We start from the raw sequence: 16,872 nt of genomic DNA, 5'->3' as shown, positions 1-16,872 counted from the left end.
CTTACTGCTGTATGTTTCTTAGAGCTTTAGTTTCTCACTTTGATAATTATGGGCTGTGATTAACACTGATAATTATCAAGACGAAAACAGTTTGAAATGTACTTAAGACTATGCATATCATGTAACAAGCTCACTTCCTTTGTAAAAACTGAGCATCGTGTAAGAAGTACAAATTCCCAATGAAGTTGTTGCAAAAGTGAGAAAACAAATTGTCATAAATTCTCAATTCAGGATGAAAAGTGATAGTTTGAGTAAATAAAAACAGCTAGAGTCCTTTGTTCACTACAGAGAAATTTGATGTCAGAAAAATTCAAAAAGAAACATTGTCAGTATACATTCAGCTGCATTGAGTTGGAAAACTGAATCAAGAGACAGAAATAGTTACAGACACTGACAAGGTGGGTTGGGAGCATGACTAATGAGACATTCACAATCATTTTCAGTAACTTTTTAAGTAAAATCTTAAGTCCATAACCTGATAACTCTGTAGGTAGTTATTCCCCTCTAGAAAGGCCAACCCTTGTATAAGGCCACTTTCCTGCTGCAGAAGGGATGGTCTTATAAGAAGTGGACCACTGTATTGTTAATAAATTGGCTTGCAGGACATGACAAGAGTCAACACAGAGGCAACCTTGGTGTGTTTGATCTCATTGGTGGATGATTTGATTGAGAACAAGTCTGGTCCTATGGACCGCCCAAAATGGCTGGGACAAATCAGCCCTGCAGTGATCAAGATGAAAAGCTTTGTGGAGATTGTCTGCCAGAAAACAAGACAATTCCTGGCATTCCTAGACCTTATGGTAACTTTTAAGGGTGTATTTCGATACATCTCTTTTCTCTATATGTTTCTTTTTTCTCTATGTTCTAAATATCATGAATTTATCAAACCAAATGCATTAACCAAAATGTTTAGTAGAATCTTGGAAAGAAGAATACATGTATATTGATGATTTGATGGCACATTAGCACAATCATGTATATATATATATATATATATATATATATATATATATATATATATATATATATATATATATAGAGTAAGTTTGGGTATTTAAAAAAGGCATTGAAGGCAAAAAGCAGAAAATGATAAAATCATTAAAATACAAAGTCTGAATTTTTTGTATTAGCTGCAGTCTTAAAAAATTGAAGGTCTCTGTGGTGGAATATTGTCGTGGACATGGGATGCATTTTTGATCATGGAACATTTTCGTGGACATGGGATGCATCCCTTGGCATGGAACATTGTCTTGGACATGGGATGCATCCCTTGGCATGGAACATTGTCTTGGACATGGGATGCATCCCTTGGCATGGAACATTGTCTTGGATATGGGATGCATCCCTTGGCATGGAACATTGTCTTGGACATGGGATGCATCCCTTGGCATGGAACATTGTCTTGGACATGGGATGCATCCCTGGGCACGGAACATTGTCTTGGACATGGGATGCATCCCTTGGCATGGAACATTGTCTTGGACATGGGATGCATCCCTTGGCATGGAACATTGTCTTGGACATGGGATGCATCCCTTGGCATGGAACATTGTTTTGGACATGGGATGCATCCCTTGGCATGGAACATTGTCTTGGACATGGGATGCATCCCTTGGCATGGAACATTGTCTTGGATATGGGATGCATCCCTTGGCATGGAACATTGTCTTGGACATGGGATGCATCGCATGGCATGGAACTTTCTCACATACCCGCATTGGCCGATTCCGAGATTCGAACCCACGTAGACAGAGGTGAGATGGCAGTGATGCATAACGGTGAATGCTTTAGACCACTTGGCTACTTGGAGCCCCATCAGCATTATTATGTTAAAACAGTTCAGTTTGATGCATTTTTTTTATATCTGTTTACTTCAAAAGTTATCTATTTTTTTCTTCCTTATATTCAAAACAAAAATTTGTACCTTTTTAAGGAATGCTGACATAAGTTATTTATATTTTATTCCTTCTATTTCAGGAACACAGACATAATCTAAAAGCTATTCATGGCATAAAGTGTAGGAGGGATGTCATATTTTCTCATGCAGTAAGTATATCCTACACCTGTAAATGGTTGATCCCTTGCAGTAAGTATATTCTACACCTGTAAATGGTTGATCCCATGCAGTAAGTGTATCATACACCTGTAAATGGTTGATCCCATGCAGTAAGTATATTCTACACCTGTAAATAGTTGAACCCATGCAGTAAGTGTATCATACACCTGTAAATGGTTGATCCCATGCAGTAAGTGTATCCTACACCTGTAAATGGTTGATCCCATGCAGTAAGTGTATTATACACCTCTAAACGGTTGATCCCATGCAATAAGTATATCCTACACTTGTATATGGTTGAACCCATGCAATAAGTGTATCTTACACCTGTAAGTGGTTGAGCCCATGCAATAAGTATATCCTACACCTGTAAATGGTTGATCCCATGCAATAAGTATATCCTACACCTGTAAATGGTGGATCCCATGCAATAAGTATATCCTACACCTGTAAATGGTTGATCCCATGCAATAAGTATATTCCACACCTGTTAATGGTTGATCCCATGCAGTAAGTATATCCTACACCTGTAAATGATTGATCCCACGCAGTAAGTATATCCTACACCTGTAAATGGTTGTTCCCATGCAATAAGTATATTCCACACCTGTAAATGGTTGATCCCATGCAATAAATATATCCTACACCTGTAAATGGTTGATCCCATGCAGTAAGTATATTCCACACCTGTAAATGGTTGATCGCATGCAGTAAGTATATTCTACATCTGTAAATGGTTGATCCCATGCAGTAAGTGTATCATACACCTGTGAATGGTTGATCCCATGCAGTAAGTATATCCTACACCTGTAAATGGTTGATCCCATGCAGTAAGTGTATCATACACCTGTAAACGGTTGATCCCATGCAATAAGTATATCTTACACCTGTAAATGGTTGAGCCCATGCAATAAGTATATTCTACACCTGTAAATGGTTGATCCCATGCAATAAGTATTTTCCACACCTGTAAATGGTTGATCCCATGCAGTAAGTATATCCTACACCTGTAAATGGTTGATCCCATGCAATAAGGATATTCCACACCCGTAAATGGTTGATCCCATGCAATAAGTGTATCCTACACCTGTAAATGGTTGATCCCATGCAATAAGTATATTCCACACCTGTAAATGGTTGATCCCATGCAATAAGTATATCCTACACCTGTAAATGGTTGATCCCATGCAGTAAGTATATCCTACACCTGTAAATGGCTGATCCCATGCAGTAAGTATATCCTACACCTGTAAATGGCTGATCCAATGCAGCAAGTATATTCTACACCTGTAAATGGCTGATCCCATGCAATAAGTATATCCTACACCTGTAAATGGCTGATCCAATGCAGTAAGTATATTCTACACCTGTATATGGTTGAACCCATGCAATAAGTATATCCTATATATACGCATGTGGTTGATCTGATGCAATAAATATATCCTACACCTGTAAAAATAGAAAACATTTAAATGAATTTTTCTATTAAAAAAAATGTTTATAAAAATTTGATTGAATATAGATGTAAGCAACCTGTTACAGAGGTTTGTACTAATTATGCTGATCTATCATCAGATATGGTTCTGTTACTAACACTGATAAAATCTTTGAACGATCTCTTCTCAAAAGCTACTAAAAATTAAAAAAACTGAAAAACTTATTCTTGTAAAAAGCCATTCAACACAATTTGACCAATAACATCATAGCTTGAAGGCCTTTAACAATTACAGAAATGATCCACCATCAATTATATCTGTCATAACTAAAAACAGATAACCATTTACACAATTGTATCAATTTAAAACACACACAAAAATGCTAAATAAAATTTGACCAACTTTGATGCAACACATACTGGCACAAGAAGCTGCTTGTTTTGGATAAACGATATTAATGTGCCATCAAAGATGGATGAAGATGTAAAATCTTGAAACAGTTGTTTCATAAACGGTAATCATAAGCAATGGTATAAATTTCAACAAAGTGTCTGACTGACCCAGATGGTTTGGTCAAATGCTTTTGCATTTGTCATTATGGGAGATTCCATTTACATGAGCAGTGTATCCCTTTATTTGTGCATCAGGGAATGCACACTGGAGAAAATTGGTGCACACGTTTTATTGCCATGCAAGTTTTTTTGCGCAAAGGATTCGCATAAATCGATATTTATTTCATATCCAATGCTTTACATTGTGTAGTCTGGTTGCCTGCTTCGTTTGCTCCCTGCATTGCACTCCTCTATTCGCATAGTGGAGCGCAGTGCAGGGAGTATACAAAACAGGGAACCAGAGTAGCTTAGCCAATGTTATGACAGAGTAGCTTCCCCTAATCTCGCAAGCTCTCACACGATTTCCATCAAGCTCATCAAGATGTCATCCAGATCTTTAACATCAATGCTTGTTGCACTAGAAAGTGATCACCAGGTTAAAACAGCTTGGACTAAGAATCATTAGCAAAGAAAGTGAAAGAAAAAGAACACAAAAGAGTAACTGTGGATCTAACTTTAATGAAAAATGGAGAAAATAATTCTCTTGACTGGAATATGGCACTTCCATTAGGATTACCGGTGTGACTTCTGATCACATGATTTTGAAGACTGCAAAAGTGAATAATCCTTTTGTGACAGGGTTTAAGAATTTTAAAAATCTGCCCTTGTTCGGCACAAGATATCTGGAGAACACATTATCACCAAAGACATTCTTTCACAACAAAGAAATCATTAAACTGAGACAAATGCGTTATTTGGCTTACAAAGTCAGGGGGACATTGCAGATTTTGTTGGTTTTTAACTTGCTGCAATAAAAGAAAGATCTTAACGTTCAAATATAACTTATTCGAAAGAAGATTAATCATTAGTCTTTTTGATTTTTGGATAAATGTGTTCTAGGACAAACTACATTGAAACCAATGATAGCACATATTCTGTGACAGGCAGTAAATTAACTGCCATTTGGCTAAAAAGATTTTTTTTGGCTTTCTATATTGGCTTATATGTAATGTGTTGGTATATAATATTGTTGCAAAAATATTATAAGGAGACTGTTAAAAGTACAATTTTAAACTAAAAGAAAAATGAACTAATAAATGTATTCTTTTTCATTGAATGGACAATGCATTTGTTTGTTAACTGTGCATATTGGTTTATTTTTGTTTTTATAGAAGGAGAGAGAGTATGTTCTGCAAGTTGCAATATCTATTTCAAGCTAAATAATTATGGGTGAGATGAAAATTTATAAGTACATTTTTTACCCCCACATTTTTTATTTGACCCCCAGTTCTGACACCAAGTTTTTTTTACACCCCTGGGGGACACACTGCATAAGCAATCTCAGTTTTACACTCCTGGGGAATAAACTGCATAAGCAATCTCAATTTTGCACTCATGGGGAATACACTGCATAAGCAATCTCAATTGTACACCCCTGGGGGGGATACACTACATAAGCAATCTCAATTTTACACTCCCGGGGAATACACTGCATAAGCAATCTCAGTTTTACACTCCTGGGGAATACACTGCATAAGCAATCTCAATTTTACACTCCTGGTGGATACATTGCATAAGCAATCTCAGTTTTACACTCCTGGGGGATACACTACATAAGCAATCTCAATTTTACACTCCTGGGGGATACACTACATAAACAATCTCAATTTTACACTCCTGGGGGATACACTGCATAAGCAATCTCAATTGTACACCCCTGGGGGGGATACACTGCGTAAGCAATCTCAATTTTACACTCCTGGGGGATACACTGCATAAGCAATCTCAATTTTACACTCCTGGGGAATAAACTGCATAAGCAATCTCAATTTTGCACTCATGGGGAATACACTGCATAAGCAATCTCAATTGTACACCCCTGGGGGGGGATACACTGCATAAGCAATCTCAATTTTACACTCCTGGTGGATACATTGCATAAGCAATCTCAGTTTTACACTCCTGGGGGATACACTACATAAGCAATCTCAATTTTACACTCCTGGGGGATACACTACATAAACAATCTCAATTTTACACTCCTGGGGGATACCCTACATAAACAATCTCAATTTTACACTCCTGGGGGTTACACTACATAAACAATGTCAATTTTACACTCCTGGGGGATACACTGCATAAGCAGTCTCAATTGTACACCCCTGGGGGGGGATACACTGCATAAGCAATCTCAATTTTACACTCCTGGGTGATACATTGCATAAGCAATCTCAGTTTTACACTCCTGGGGGATACACTGCATAAGCAATCTCAATTTTATACTCCTGGGGGATACACTACATAAGCAATCTCAATTTTACACTCCTGGGGGATACACTGCATAAGCAATCTCAAGCCCACCTGGGCCTCTTGTTGGTTTGTAAATTTGTGCATTGTAAGCAATAACAGCAAGATGTAGGTATCATGTATGTCTTTTCTAAATGGGCCAGTCAGCTGTTATTACAGCCTTCTGTGGTCTGTAAGAAACTATTGAATATTTTCTCAGAGTTTTCCCGAATAGCTGCTGTTCAATGAAAAATGTTACTTGTAGGTAGTCAGTAGAAAGCAGCATTAAGACCCCAACAGAAAATAAAATATTTCCTGAATTCAACCTCATGTTTAGTTAAAATGAAGGCAATGCTAACAGGTGTGATTTGGAAGGTTTTGAAAAGGTCACATGCACTCAAAATTCCACTCATTTTTTGTTCAAGTGCAGCTTCTTCCAAATATACAGCAGCCAGTGTTTAGGTTTTAATATAATGTGTCCAAGTTATTGATTAATATAAGTGAGGTAGTCTCATTCTATCTGTACTTATAACTAATACACCAAATTAATTAACATTATCCCCTAAAAAAGAAGGAAATAAATGGGCCAGTTGTGAGAAAACCATGAGTGTGACATAAAATAATAGAATTTTATACATTGAATAAGCTGAAACTTTATTCTTTCAAGAAGTGCATGTTATAACAGTCTTCAGTTTGGGCAGTAACAGCTGGTGAAGTAAATCATAATAGTAAAATAGAATGATTGAACGTATTCATGTCACATGAAACTTTAATTTGGACAATGTGGAAGTATTGTTTATGCATGTTGTCAGTTTCACATTATGAAATGCTTCAATCACCAAAGTAAACTTCCTACATTGGACTCGATCAAGTTTAGTTTGCACAATAATGTGGAATCAAATTCCATGGAAAATATTGGAATCAAATTCCATGGAAAATATTGGAATCAAATTCCATGGAAAATATTGGAAAGAACAGTAAGTTGTCCTCCATTTTATGACTGTGCTTGAACAGTATCAGCCATTTTGTGTATTACTTTCTATGAATAAAATTTGGGGGTTTTAAAATGTGCATCCCAGTCATAATCAATTTGTAGAATTTCATGTATCAATATGCATTATTTCTGCTTCTAGAGTGATGGTCATCATATTAGCCAGTAACCTAAAATACAAGAGATCCAAGCAGACCTGATAATGCTCACCTAGCTTACATAATTACTAGATAACCATTTCTTGAATTATGTAGTATTTTAAGAACAGAACACTATATGAAATGCTTTTAAAATGTTATGTCTTTTTGATATTACCATTTTACTATAATCTGAAAAAAATTGCAAAGATAAAGGCATAATTTTCAGTTTCTTGCTCATAATCAAGCATTGATAATATAAATCTGTTCTGACACCAAGTTTGATTGAAATTGAATGAGAAATATAGTCTTCAGGTCTAGAGAGTTAACAAACTCATCCAATCAGATGCAAGATCATCTCATTAATATGCGCATCTCACTTGTTCACTTATGATAGAACCTGTCTAATATAGGTTTATAGCAAAATTGAATTCAAAAATTCAGTCTCTAGAGTGCTAACAAGTTCAGTCATTCAAAATTGCTTCATAAATGTTTAGATGTTACTCATAATCAAACTTTTCAACAACTTGATGATATTCGACTAAGTAACAAGTTTGATCAAACTTTTATCCAGTGTATAGTTGCTATAGTGATGATAATTTCCACCAATCAGATGCATGATCACCTCATTAATAGTCATATATCCTGGTTACAATTGTACTCAAATGAGATCCTGATGATATGAGCCTGTTTACCAAGTTTAATCTAAATCCTCTTAATGTACAATGTCTGGTGTGGTAACAAGGTCAACCAGTCATATGGAAGATCACTTCATAAATATAATAATAATAATAACAATAACAATAATAATAACAATAACAATGTGGACAGTATAACACCTAACCTTCAGAAGTTCTAAGTGCTTTGCAATATTAGATAACACATAAAAACATATATAGTGATAAGATTTTTAACAAAATACCATGAAATTACCAAACAAACATGGTGATAATAATTAAGGAAGTAAACATGAGTAAGTCTTTATGTCTGTTCTTGTCAAAATATGTGAGTTTTAAGAGCACTCTTAATGAGATAATAGTGTCCTTGTGTTTAAGATCATTGGACAATTCATTCCACATAGCTGGGCCCTGGTACGCAAATAAACATTGTCCATATGACTTAGCTTTAAAAGTGGGAACAATGAGAATACAAGTGTCAGAAGAGGAGCATAAGTTTCTAGAAGGGGTGTACTCATGGGTGAGGCCAGATAACTATTTCAGACTGGAGCCAGTCTGTGAAATGTAGCATAGTGAACAGATTTTGTGTTTGATTCTGGATCAAAAGGGTAGCCAGTACAGATTACAGAGCAGGGGGAAATTTCTCCATATTCTAATGATGATCTCAGCAGCCATGTTTTATAATTTTGGAAGTTTCTGTTGATACTGGGACAAACCAGGTAGAAGTGAATTACAGTAGTACAGTCTAGATAGTACTTATCCAAAGAGAGAACTAAAGTAGGGCATTTTCAAGTTTAGTGAGGGGATATGCAGACTGTGCGTTGCTCAAAAAGACTTTGAATTTAGATGAGATACAAGTTGAGATAGAGCTACATTTTGTAAGATTTTGGACACGAATGAGATGTTAAAACAGTAGTTTGTTAAATCATTATGATCAAGCATTTGTTTCATCAAAAGAAGATATACATTTACAGTTTTGACAAATCATGGGAATTCCCTGGATGAAAGTGAACAATTGGTTATTTCAGTTAGTGAAGACAATATTGCATCTAAGCAGCCAAGCAGCGGTAATGTCAGAACTGGATCAAGTTCACATGACTTTGGGGTACTCTTCATCACAATTGTATGTACCAAATTCATAGAGACAGGTTGCCATGTATATTCTGTACGATGATGATGAGTCAGTTGAAATTGTGTAGCCAAGTTTATCTCTAATGAATTGAACTTTGTCCCAAAAGAAATATGCAAACAGGTCCAGAAGATCGACCAGAGAGAAGGTTGTTGAAAGTGTACATTTATTCCTTGACATTAACTTGTTCATAATCTTGAATAGTTCTTTGCAACTGGAACTTTCAGTGATCTTTGTACTGCAGTAGGTTGATTTTCCTACACAAACTTTGTTTGTGATATTCTTCTTAGCAGTTTCATAGATCTGTTTATGAATAGTGAAGCTCAAGTAAAGACAAATCTTCTCAACCTTACAGCATTCACTTTTAGCAGTGGAATCTGGTCCCTAACACTACTATACTGTAAAGAGCAATTTGGAATTGATACTTACCAGTAGTTACTGGGGAATCTTTGCCAAGCAATAAACATAAGCATTTGTCAAGTTGTAGTGCTGTAGAAGGTAATGTAGTTTGTTCAGTTTGCTTGGATGTCATGAATTAGTTGGGTTCCATTTATCATACAGAGGTTTCTCTTTGTAGCAAACATATGGACAGTTAGGGACTGATATGTTGAGGTGGCATATGTAGGAGTTTTGTACCATGCCTCATACCACAGTTTTGTACCATGCCTCATAGCACAGTTTGGTACCATGCCTCATACCACAGTTTTGTACCATGCCTCATAGCACAGTTGGATAAAATGCTACATAGTTATGTATCATGCTTCATTACTGAATTATATAATATGCTTCATAGCATAGTCATGTACCATGCTTCACATCAAAATTTTGTACCATGTTTTGTAGCAAAGTTATGTACCATGCTTCACATCAAAATTATGTACCATGTTTTGTAGCAAAGTTATATGCCATGCTTCACATCAAAATTATGTACCATGTTTTGTAGCAAAGTTATATGCCATGCTTCATAGCATAGAATATAGGTGAGTTATAGTGTTCTGCCTTTATTTTAATTTCTTTATTATCTCTTATGATATATGTTAAATCATATTGTTTGTAATACAACCCATCCCTTTATTTTTGATAGTGATCTTTGGGGTCAAAACAATTATGTTAATGCATGTACTGAAGGTTAATTTTGCAAAATGTTTGTTTCTAGGTTTGACAAGTGCTTGATCATGATTTCTGCTTTCAGATTACATCACTTGTATCAGGTTTTGTCTCCAATATTACAACTATAGCCAGTTCTGAAAATGTTTTGAACCAGATAGCCAAGCTGGGCATTCTTGTCCAGTTTGAAGGGCTTCTTAGTTGCCATGGTGAAGAGATAGCCATGTTGGAAGATATGGTGGTGGGAGTGGATGATCTTCAGTCGGTGACCTTCAGATTAGTGGAAGAGACAGTCACTAAAAAGCATGTTTCATTATCAACAACAAGGTATGGTTATATGTACTACATCGCTCTACAGATTTTCTGTTCATCAGGGTAAGAATGCTCCTTAGAGCTGAAGCTCTGTCTCCTGTTTTATGACTGATTTAATTTGCACTTGTCTGGATTTATCTTCTATACATTGTATCATTGATTAAAACCCTACTGCTTCCATTTATCATAAATTTCACCATTCTTCGAATCTAGCAAAAGTTTGATGGGATGGAAATGATTTGTTAAAAAGCTATCTGACATACACCATTCAAGATGTTAGGTTTAAATGATGCTAAAATATTTGGGTTAGAATTAACAGGTGCCAACACTTAATTCAGTCTGCAAATTCGCTCATAATTCCTTTTTTATCTTCTCAGGAATGCTCCAAAAGTAGTCATATGATAAATTTGACAAATCCTGTTAGTGACTAATCTAATACAGTAGAATCTGTCTTGATAGACCATCCCGTCTGCCAAAAAATTACGGTCTCCTAAGATAGGTGGTCTCTCTTAACAGGTCATAATAATATATAATCAATAAATCTGTGCATTGAGAATAAGGTCTCTCAAGACAGGTGGTCTCACATAATGGTGATCTTTTAAGACAGGTTTACCGTAATATCATTTTGTACATGGTGCACAAACTGATTTGAGAGGGAATGAAGAGAAGCAGGCCTGCATTTTTAAGAAGATCTGAGAAGAAAAGCATGTATTAGATAAAAATAAGACTTGAGTGAATATTGGTCATCAGCTGGGGTGCTGGAATGCTTTGAAGCATGAACTTGGGGTGTGGACAATCCAACATAGCATGGCGTTAACTTCTTATATTAGACATGTGAAAAATGGCAGGTTTTTCAGTTCGAGGGAGAAATTACATGGCTCATAATGTGATGGAATAACAATGTTATCGAGTTTTAATGACACCCAACAATGTTTAGGACCAATATCTTTGAATATTCAGTATTATTCAGATGATTTAGCATATACAACCTTTTGCACATAACTTCGGCATCGGGGCTTTAAATGTTACAGCCAATCAGCAAAATATTTTTCAAATTTGATTTGGGCCAAGGTACTGTCACTTTTGGCATATGTAAAATTTAAACAAAACCTAAAACCTAAAAGTCCCACACATAACTTTAAAAAATGTTTTTCATCCCCCCCGGCTTATATATCTATTATTATCTTGAGCCTATCAGTCTTGACACATTTAAGTGTTTGCTTTCACTTTTCAGAAATATGCTTCTATTATTGCGATGCCTCTTATTAGCGTACATAACAAATGACACTGATATATTCCCTCGTACTCTTATTGGCATGCTTTCAACTATAGTCTGAATATACCTCCCTGTTTGTTTGTACCCACCATACGATTTCAGTAGCGGTAATTTTTCATGTGATAAAAAGTACACAGAACTCAGTCAATTCATTCATTGATTTATAATTTCTAACCTAAATGTGACCGGAGTTGCCCAAACACTGGCATTCTCTGCACCTTTCATGCTTAACGGACTTTCCATACTACCACTGACTTTCCATACTACCACGGCACCAAGTTGCATACATTATGGGCAAGTGGATTTCCCCAGACAACATTGTGACATAGTTCACCCTTTATGGTAACTGCTGGTTAATTCAATAAATTACCTTATTGTTGAGAGTTTAGAGTTATATCCGTTGCACACATATACATAGAAATTACCCCGCTTGTTAAATTCACATGAAAGGCAAATTTTTAATCGTCATTCTCTTCCTTTGCTTGATTCGACATTGTAAATATCAGAAGCAGACAGCATAGTATTTTCATTCTATGTAAATACATATTTAGTTGTGCATATACCCCTTCACTGAAAATGGACTTGTCCAGGAACTGAAAATGACTGTCAAATGATACTGTCACTACCAAACAGTGATAAGAAGGATTATACTGTATGGGTCAGTCTGTCACAAGTCACTGGAAATGTGAATTCAGCAGATTGCAATTATACAGCTGGATAACTATATCATTTTTATATATTTTGTCTTGTGATACTTGCTTTATTAACAGTTAATGTCAAGCCTGGATGCCACACAAATCTTTTTCTTAAAGACAAAAGGACATAAATTTTCCTATCTTCTCAAATCGGCTTAAAATATAAATCTGCATATCCTGTACTTTTTGGTTAAGTTATTTAAATATCCAAGTTCCTGGTTTAAAAAATACCAAATATAAGGTAAAAGAATTCTAAAATATGTATCATACTTCATTAATTATACTTTAATAAAACATTATTGGAATAATAGAAAAAATATATGGCTATGCATTTACAACATACCCCCACCATACCCTACCCCTAGTTAAATGTAATAATGTATTAAAATATATATATAATTAATACATATATAACTGTGAGGGACCTTGTACACCAGTACATTTTCTTTACCTTGTGACATATTTATAGGCATAACAGTTTTAAGAATATTTATTTTTTATCCCTTCCATCTGTCTCTCCACATGGATTCAAAGATTTGCATTTGTTTGTTTGTAGCACTTCTTTTGGAGAACTGTTTTTTCTTTTGTTTAAATGGAGAGATGATGAGATGGACATCTTTTGGTGTTGTGATGTCTGAAATAAGGAATCCTTTGTCTGCCATAATGGCATTTCCAGGATCACATATGTCAACCAGGGCACTCTCTTTAGCAATTCGTTTGTCACTTGCACTCCCTGCCCACAAATCTGATACAAATGTTACAACTCCAGCTTGACTAATTCCAATTAGCCTTTTCCATGTCATATGTGATTTGTAATCACTGTACATCAAAGACTTGTGCTGTAAGGAACTAGGCGTTTCTGTATGTAACCCTGTACAGTCAATTATCACCCTACAATTTGGATATTTTTCCTTGAAACAAGGTGGCATATGTTCATCAACAGCACGTCTTGATGGCCATTGTATTAGAAAATCTAACTGCATATACAAATAATCAATCCACTTATTAAAAATCATTCCATATGTCGACATTCCAATATTAAATCGATCTGCTAAATCTCCCAGCAACAAGCCTAGTCTCAATCGCATCAAGACAAGAAAGAATTCATGTATCAGACGCAAGTGTCTTGGACATCCCATTCCACTTGTAGCACCATAACATACTGTCTGACTTGTAGCATCATCCATAATTTCATGAAATAATGCCTTGAAAGTAGCTGAATTTGTAACTCCAGTATAAAACAGCATTTTTTGGTCATCATTTTCAATATCCTCAAATGTTAAAATGGGAATTAACCTGTATTCCTCAATCTACAGTTGTCACTTTGTTAACATGGGTGCCATATTCAGGTGACATTTCATTAAAATCACACTGTGTAGAAACATCTTTCCTCAGTAGGGTATTGGTTTGTGTTGATTGGTTGTTAATATGCCTGGTTGCAATATCTTTTAAATTTATTGGTCCACAATAATCATGTAAATGTACAGAGGTGTTCAGAGGTGATTCAGATTTTAGTATAAATGGTTCTGAAATATTATTTGAATCATCCTCGTCATCACTCTGTTGTTCAGCAGTGTCACCTTGTTCCATATCTTCATTTAGTTGAAAGTCACTATTGGCAAGTTCCAAGGTTTCACTCTCCAGATTCTGAAATTAAATAATTATACAAATATTAACATACTTTTTTTAACAGTTAATTAATATTTTTATATACATGTATATCAGGCACAATTAAAAGTTGGTGCTGGTGTAAGTTACAGCATTTCTTTAAGTACTAGATGGGTAGACTATTAGTCCATATTTATAGTGTAACTGAGTCTGTAGACATTACAGTGCCAATGGCAACAGCAGATTTAAAGACAATACAGCAGTTGATAAAGGTCATTACAACATCAGATTAAACTACAACGCTGTATCAGACTACATGCAAATGCACCATTTTTGTTATCTCTGAACATCTGTATGTAACACATCACAGAGAGGAGTACACCAAATATGTTAAATATGGAATATGACTATTTGTTTAAAAGCAGACACAATGCTATTGATTACAGCTGATTAAAAGCCACAGAATAAGAATAAATCCTACCCCACATCTCATTTAAAATGGTTGGAGCATAATAGTACTCAGTGTAACCACTTACCAACGTTTGAAACACCTTGTTCAGGAAAACTGAAGGCACTGGATGCTCTTTGGACGGCCCACTTCTGTTCTCAAAATAATCAAAACACATTTGGCTGTTAGCTGTGTCAGTGAAATCTCTCTGTACTAGGCATGACCACTGAAGCCAAACTCTGCGTAGTTTACATCTTGCAGGAAATCTGTGCAATGATATTGTTTTCCCATCTACGTCCTTCCCTCTGAAATTTTTACAACTGCAGTAATACTTGCGGGTTTTTGCCACAGGCATTCTTCGACAGCTGATGAATGGATAGCCCATGGAAGTTGAAGCAGCAGCTAATGCATGCACAAAAGATGCACTGAAGAGTTTCTACTAGGGAAGACAACAACCCTTATTGGAAAGGCCTATATTAAGACTATAGACACAACCCCTTGTCAGAAAGTTCATTTATGATGTCACTTGTTTTGGTGCACTTTACAAAAGTCTGCATCTGCCCATGACAGCATTGTACATATGCTATCATAAAGGCTATATTACAGAGCAACATCAGTAGCAAATAGAAACAGCAAGCTTATAGGAAAATGACACAAAGATATTTAATTTGGCATTTCTAAATCCTTTCTTATGTTTATCATAATTTTGGTTAAGTCTCCAAAGCTAAAAGAAACAATTGGGAAAATTATCATGGGATTATAATAAATGTGTTTAATTGTAAATAAAATATTTTAATTGTAAGTAAAATATTTTATTTAGTTTGTGTCCTGTTATTTGTCAAAAAAAGTAATTTGTAATGTGAATATGCAGAAGAATGCATTGTTTTGGTCATTCAGAACTGTCTTGCATCTGTCATAACTAATTTCTCTAGAAGTGCAAATAATCAGGGACAAAAAGAATTACGGAAGATTTTAATTTTAATTTATTATCATTATTTCCATTAACTACTATTTAAGAAGATAACATAGTTCAAGAAAAATTATTTGTCAAGATTTTCTTTAAGTATGATTGAAACAATTTACTGTTAAAGTAAAAAAAATAATTTATGAGATATAAAATCATTATACTTTGATATGAATAAGAAAAAGGTAGAGTATGACAATTTAATCATGAAATATATCTTAAAAACATGTTTCTTGTAAATGTGCACAAACTAATAACAAAGAACCACCTCAGATACTTTATAATGCAGTACAGTATTCTAAACAGTGTTAGTGATGAAGTCAGTCTCATTGCCATCACATGTTCAGTACCTGACTGGCTCTCTGTTATAATGTGAGAAGTTTATTTGCCCCATCACATGTTCAGAACCTGACTGGCTCTCTATTATAATGTGAAAAGTTGATTTTCCCCATCCAGTGTTCAGTACCTGACTGGCTGTCTGTTACGGTGAGAAGTTGATTTGCCCAATCACATGTTCAGTACCTGACTGGCTCTCTGTTATTGTGAGAAGTTGATTTGCCCCATCACATGTTCAGTACCTGACTGGCTCTCTGTTATAATGTGAAAAGTTGATTTGCCCCATCAGAATAGTTACTAAGAATTTTTATGAGGATTTGCTGCTTTAAAAAAAGAGAACTACTGAAATGGATTTTTTTTTTATGGTCTGTATTTTTATTTCAATTCACAACTAATAATTAGAGGATTTCCCTGAGTTTTTCTGTCCGTATGACTCATTGTTGATCATTGTAATCAAATGTTCTAATTACATAATTGAGAGATGAATTTTCACAAGAACTGGTAGTTTATAACATAGTGTCAAAATAGAATAGCATCAAAATGGACAATATCTCAGGTGCTGAACCATTTTGACACTTACGTCGTATTTGGTAAGATTTTTTGCTTCACTGATGAATAAACTATCTGTATTGCGCTATTTTTGTCCTATGATGCAGAAAGCATATTATTATTCCAGATTTGTACTTTATGTAGAAAATGCAACAGACTATACTAAGCTATTGATTTAAATATCACTGTTTGGTGCATTTGTAATAAACAGTTAAATCTCACATTTTTATCTTGAAAAAACTTTTTTCATGCTAAAAAAGAAAGGAAATATAAAAAAATTGTGTTTATGAAAAGGTTTGATAAACGCTTTAAAT

General features: G+C 35.1%; 1 protein-coding gene and 1 pseudogene across 3 annotated transcripts in view; one reads left to right on the top strand and one right to left on the bottom strand.

The window, feature by feature from the left end:
* The window catches only part of LOC149796326 (inositol polyphosphate-4-phosphatase type I A-like), a 127,039-nt gene that overhangs the window by 72,623 nt on the left and 37,544 nt on the right, over positions 1 to 16,872 (top strand). For all 3 annotated transcript variants that reach the window (XM_089960982.1, XM_089960981.1, XM_089960983.1), the window contains 3 exons: positions 603 to 800; positions 1,978 to 2,046; positions 10,456 to 10,697. In XM_089960982.1, the coding sequence (XP_089817108.1) occupies positions 603 to 800; positions 1,978 to 2,046; positions 10,456 to 10,697 (509 nt within the window). The remainder of the gene's footprint in view (positions 1 to 602; positions 801 to 1,977; positions 2,047 to 10,455; positions 10,698 to 16,872) is intronic.
* LOC149796327 (uncharacterized) lies at positions 13,151 to 15,064 on the bottom strand (annotated as a pseudogene).

This window comes from Sinohyriopsis cumingii, chromosome 6 (assembly GCF_028554795.1).
Source record: "Sinohyriopsis cumingii isolate HCF-2022 chromosome 6, ASM2855479v2, whole genome shotgun sequence".
Taxonomy (NCBI): Eukaryota; Metazoa; Mollusca; class Bivalvia; order Unionida; family Unionidae; genus Sinohyriopsis; species Sinohyriopsis cumingii.
The sequence above is the reverse complement of the archived record's forward strand: the minus strand, read 5'-3'. Positions and strand labels throughout refer to the sequence as shown.